The sequence below is a fragment of the Mchenga conophoros genome, linkage group LG6 (genome assembly GCF_057382185.1).
Source record: "Mchenga conophoros isolate Kocher_MC1m ecotype Shallow Benthic linkage group LG6, M_conophoros_male_GT1.1, whole genome shotgun sequence".
Classification (NCBI taxonomy): Eukaryota; Metazoa; Chordata; class Actinopteri; order Cichliformes; family Cichlidae; genus Mchenga; species Mchenga conophoros.
Window position 1 is genome coordinate 42,190,364 of NC_140531.1, and position 6,000 is coordinate 42,196,363.

The 6,000-nt window shown below is 43.7% G+C and overlaps 1 protein-coding gene across 1 annotated transcript; it reads right to left on the reverse strand.

Annotated features, from left to right (window-relative positions):
* Positions 1-1,186: 1,186 nt before the first annotated feature.
* Positions 1,187-5,707, reverse strand: LOC146573363 (CD48 antigen-like). Its single transcript, XM_085278179.1, has 6 exons — positions 5,660-5,707; positions 5,153-5,455; positions 2,981-3,274; positions 2,786-2,905; positions 2,166-2,215; positions 1,187-1,925 (listed from the first exon to the last, which is right to left on the reverse strand). Coding segments are annotated over exons 1-6 (852 nt in total). The 5' UTR covers positions 5,661-5,707; the 3' UTR covers positions 1,187-1,841.
* Between the last annotated feature and the right edge of the window lie 293 nt (positions 5,708-6,000).

Here is a 6,000-nt window from a genome sequence, read left to right on the forward strand (position 1 = left end):
TGTCTCTTGCAGGGTTATCAAGAATGTACTACACCCTACACAATTCCCTCTGCAACCCACCCACAGACCCACAGACCCTCATTATGGTGTGGAGGGGGCTTCACAGACCTGCACACTCACATTCCAACTGTTATAAATCACATCTGTTTGTCACGCAGCTGAAAAGAAACTGACATCACAAACACTTGTAATGCTTTTATTTAGCTGAACCTCTGCGCAGAGGGAGATCCTGCAACTGCAACCAGCAGATCTGAGGGGCAGCCCCTCCCTCAGTCCTACACAGATACACATTCAGCCTCACCCTTCGGGGGAGGGCCCGCCTGAGCTTTAAAACATGCAGACATACAGACCGTGGGGATTCCCTTATATGGCAACAACAGCAACTGTTGTGTGTGGTGAGTGGTGTGCGTAGCGGTTTTTGATAAGGGCAACATGGGCGGTTGCCCAGGGCGACATCGTGCTGGGGGCGGAGTCATGGCATCTGCAAAAACATTTAAACCCACCAAACAGGCTAGGACCGCCCCTGTGTGGGCACCCTATCATCTAAACAAACGTGAGCACGTTTTGTTCTAGTCACTGTTTTCTTGTACTGGGATTCAAACCCACAGCCTTTTGAATCATGTTCCTGCGCATCTCTTACTAAAATGTGCTCACATAAAATCTGTTAAACAGTCTTTTCTTTGCTTTTATTCATTTTCTGATGTAAAAAAATGTCACCAAAATGAGACGCTTCTGCCCCCTGGTGGTGCTGTGTGGTCATTGCATTGATGTGCTCTCTCTTTACATTTACTTCATAATAAACTGATTTAGTGAATTTAATTTAAAAATGTATTTAAAAAATAAAACATCACAGAGCTTCATTGACTGAGATCAGTAAGATGAGTGGGCATGTTCATTAACATTGACAGCAACTGTGCTCCAAACGTCACTAAGCAGCTCTGCAGTGTGTGAACCGTTAGCTCTTTGCTATGGTCATTTTATCCACGTGGAGCTGAGGATGTGTGTGGATGTTTCCTGTTTGTGGTTTGGAAGTCAAAGAGTAGGAAGAGAAACACTCACAAAGCTTCTGTTATTTATTTCATGTATTTGCAGCAACAGTCGGGAAGATGAGAATAAATGACATCAAATCTAATTTGTGAACAGCTTGTCAGTGACCACAAGGGGGCGCCCTGTGAGCTGACGGAGGCAGTGATGAGCTCTGTGAGCTGCTGGAGTTTGAACTGTGGACAAAAGTGTGAAGTTAAAGGTGTGAATTAAAAGCAGAGAAATAAATCAGAGCTCAGTGAAGCTTTCAGTCCTCAGAGCAGCAGTAAGGCTCGTCCTGGAGATCTACATGCACTCACATCACAAATAAACCTTTGAAGGAATATTGATCAGAATCAAATGTGATTCAGTCTCTGCTCCTTTCTTCCAAGCCCAGCTGCTGCTCCTCACACACAGACCTTCCAAAGTTTCCTTCCCTCACCTCCTCTCCCCTTGTCCTAGACCCTCCCTCTGAGGATGCAAAGAGAGGAGGCGAGGAAGAGACGCGAGGAGAGAGGAGTCAAGGCAGCAGGTAGGTGACAGAGAGGGAAGTCTTTGCTTTGTTGCATCATTTGAATGATTTGACAGGTAAACATGACGTACAGCTGCGTCCTCTGTCCATTGTCTGGATACAGTCTTTTATGATCAGTGTCAGAGGAGCAGGTCAGAGGTCATGATGACGTAGATGGAAACTCTTCTGTGGCACATTCACACTGTAAAAATACACTTTATTCATAATCAATCCAAATCATCATCACCAAAGGAAAACTTCTTTCCAGAGTCCAGCTTTCCTCGGACGTTCCAGCCAGTCACACCTCTCATGTGACGAGCACCAGTTTGTAAGACACTGCTGTCAGACTGGAGCCATCACTGGTTCCTGATACCGCCGCTAAAATCCCACCCTGGAGAAGGAGAAACACAGGAATAAGCAACGCAGTGAAACATGGAGACGGCTGCTTCTGCTGGTGGAGAGCAGCCAGAGGGAGAATGTGATCTGTGTGGAAGTTCATGTTCCAGCAGAAGAACTCTGACTCCAACACACTCCTGACTTTAGTGTTTCATGTGTTTGTTGTGTGTCTGCATGTAGTCAGCTTCCACTGAGCTGCATGGACTCTGAGCTGCCGGTGTGAGCAGGTACCCACCTGTCTGCTGTCAGCTGTGCCAGTATAAAGGAGCACTTCATCCACAGGAGCTGTGAAAACACAAAGTTCATGGAAGCTTCAGGTTAGACATGTGCCACCTACTCTGTCCACGTCTGCATGATACTCTGCAGCGTCAGGAGTAACTAGTTACTGCTGTAATCAGTTACAGTTGGTGAATGTTGGAGCTGAGTAAATGTAGAAAACAGCTGTGTGTGTCTCTTGTTGCAGCTTGTTTAAAGACAGCCGGCTCATCACAGCTGGATCAGCTGGAACATGTGACAGGAAATGACCTCCAAGCAGCAGACAGGTGACTCTCACCTGCAGCACTTTCACACTTTCAGCTTCAAAGGATTTTTGGCTCAGTTGTTGCGTCTGTCAGAACCAGGTGGACCTGAGTCGGTCCAGTGAAAATACTCGGATTACTTCTTACATTTGTAGTAACTAATAATCTGTCATGTGTCTGCTCACAGCTGTTTCTGTGCTGGAGGACCGCTTTGGTTTGGTGGTTTGGTCATGGGGGGGTTGTTGCTGCACTTCCTCCATAAACATGTTTTACACTTTGATCTTCACGTCTCAGAACAAGATTACAAATATGAAAAGAAATATTCAAGAACACAAACCTCTGCCTGCAGCTTGTAGGAGTTTAAACTTGTCTTGGACAGGATGCTTCCTCTTCATGATGATGATGATGATGATGAGGGTAGCACTCAGGACACAGAAGATTATAATGAGGATGTTATCTGTCAAACAGGAAATCAGACGTCAGCAAACACAGTGAACAACATGTTTAAAATCACAGTTAGAAATAATCTCACAGGTTCTTGGTTCAGTCGAGCTGTTGGTGTCGTTGTCGTCTGTGTCTCCACAGGTGGTTCTCACACGGACAGGAAGAGTTTTCTCCTCTGCAGGGTTTGCAGCCACACATCTGTAAGAGGAGCTGAAGTCCTGTTTGTGCACAGTGAGAGGCAGAGAGAGCGCAGAGCTGCTCTGGTTCAGCATCTGCTCGTCTTTGAACCACAGCAGTGTGGTCTCTCTGTCCACCCGACACAGTAAGGAGCAGCTCTCAGAGCTGGAGTTCAGCTTAGTCACGTTAGGTGTTGGTACAGGATCTGGAGGAGAAAAGTGATGGAGAATAAAAATAAACATCAGAAAAATGTTTTTAACTTTCAGCTTTTTGTTAGTGAACATCATCAGAACAGCAGAGCTCTGGTTATTGCTGCTTTAATGCAGTCAGTGAACATTAATTTGAAACTGCTCATCTCAAACACAGCAGAGACAGCAGACTGCCAAACCTCCATTATATCCATTTGAATCTCATCATAAAGGTTTATGAGGGATTTCTCAGGTTTCCTGTCAAACTAGCATCACTATCAGCAGAAGGTGCTGAAGAGGACACAGAAGAAACCAACGCTCTGATTCAAATCCTCATGAAAGGAAGAAAACAGCCCGTTAACAACAACAAAAAGCTTTAAACAGGTTAAACTCCTGAGGCTCCTGCTGTGCACCACAGCTCATCCATGATGCTTTGTCCACATTCGTCTAGTTTCACTTTGATTCTGATGTGAAAAGATGATAAAAATCCAAATTTCATGTGAAGAAGACACAGGACAGGGAATTTATTGAACTGGAGGAGCCATCAGAGCATCACCAAAGAAGTAGTAATTATTTATAATGTTATTATAAATCAGGATTTAAAATCCAGGCTATAAATGTTTAATTCAACCTTCACGTCTCTGCACAGATATGAAGTCGTGCATTTTTCTCAGGAAGTGACTGAACTGCAAACAAACATGCAGCTACAGCTCAGCATGTTTGTTTGAGCTCATCTCAAAGTGATGGAGCTGTAAAGGTGACTTTGATGTTTCTGACAAATCACTTTCATGAAGAAGTCTCAGCTGTACGATGAAGCTGAACGACACCATCACTGATATGAAACTTCAGGAGCTGCTGAGGACAAACAGCCTGAGTCAGACTTAAGGAGGTTGATAGTTTTCACAGGTTTATGAAACAGGATGTTGGGAGTTTGTGAGGATCTAAAGATGCCAGCGTGGTTTCCTTCAGCTCAGGCAGGTCATTGAGCAGCAGCATCTTCAGCTTCAGTGCTGAGCTCCATCAGTCTGATCCATTTATTTGGACATGTTTAAGGTTTCCTGTTCCACAGACTCACAGCAGGAAACACAAAGACATGATTCTGTGTGTGGGTTCCCGTAACTACATGACTGTCTCTGTTTTCTACGACACAGACAGCAGCTTTGTAGTCAGACACAAACATTACAGCACAATGTGTTGCTTCATGATGGAAACCACAGCTTGTGTTTTGTAATGTGTTCCTCTCACAGCAGCAGCCACAGGAAGTCACCATCAACAACAAACCCGTCAAAATAAAAGTGTCTGTTCTGCTTGTTAGGCAGTGTAACACTGTAGGCCACACAAGACTGACAGGTGGCAGCTGGGCTGTTCACATATACATGTTTCACAGTAAGAAGTAACTGTTAATGCTTCATAAAGAAGTTCAATACCTTAGAAACTCACAGGGTGCTGTGCTGAGCTGTGATTGGGCGATAGTTAGGCACTAGTGGGAACATGGCCAATGAGGCTTTGTGTTACTTCTCTGTGGATTAACGTGACCATGAAATGGGAAACATGTTCAAGTAAACAGGAAGTTTTGTGTTTTGGTTAAAAAAAGCTGTTAAATAAAAACGTGTTAATTTCAGTTGTTCTGCAGGATTTTCTAAGAACAGTGTTTAAAGTTTCTGCTTTGTCCTGTTCTTTCATTCACTTTGTACACATCAGTAATGTTGGTGAAAACACTGAAGTCAAAGCTGATTATTCCTTTCACACCAGACATTTGTGGGATTATAAGAACAAAAAGCTGTTTTTATTCTGAAGTGATGATATGACCAAACTAATGAGGAACATACAGACTGAGGTCACATATGGAGCTGGGATGTTGCACAAAAACATACCAGAGTAAATGTGAGACTTACCGTACACTGTGAGCTTATATGATGATGTGAAAACTTTTCCTGTTTTAGAGTCGACAGTATAAATCCCTGAGTCGTCCCTCTGCAGCTCTGTGAGTGTAAAGAGTCCAGAGTTTCTGTCCCACTGAAGTCTGTTCTTGTAAATGTCCTCTGATATGTCAAATTCCCCCTTAATCACATCAGCAATATTCTTTCTTCCATATGACAGATATCCTTTCTCCAGCACAGAGTCAGGTAGAGTGATGTTTCCTCCCACAGTGCCCGTCAGGTTCTTCTTCACTTCCTCAGAAGCAGAAAATCTCATCACTGTAAAATATGAAGAGATCCAACAGTCAGTGAGAACTTTAATGAAAGTGATCAGAGATCTTACAAAGAGCCACAGAAAGTAAGTGAGGATCAAATCCAGGCAACATGAAGCACGAGGAGGGTGAAGCTGATACATGTGAGCTGCATCAGTGACAGGAGGAACTCAGCCTCACACATTTTACACCAATCACAACAACTTCTTACTTTTTGATCTGGTTGTGACAAACTAAACATTTACAGCTGCAAAAAGGTCGTTGGTGTCGAATAATGTTCAAATGTCATGAAGCCACATTTTATTCACAATAGAAGATAGAAAACATTTCACATGTTTAAACTGAGAGAGCTCATTTTTAATCTGATAGCAGCAACACGTCTGTAAACGCTGGACGGGGTCATGCTTCCTCTGCAGACGTGCGGACTGATCAACTTGTTTCTGAGAAACTCGGCCTCTCGAAGACTCTTTGTACCCGATCATGTCACTGACCTGAGATCTGCTGCCATCAAACACAAAATGATCTCATGAAACAGTGAAATATCTCAGTTTA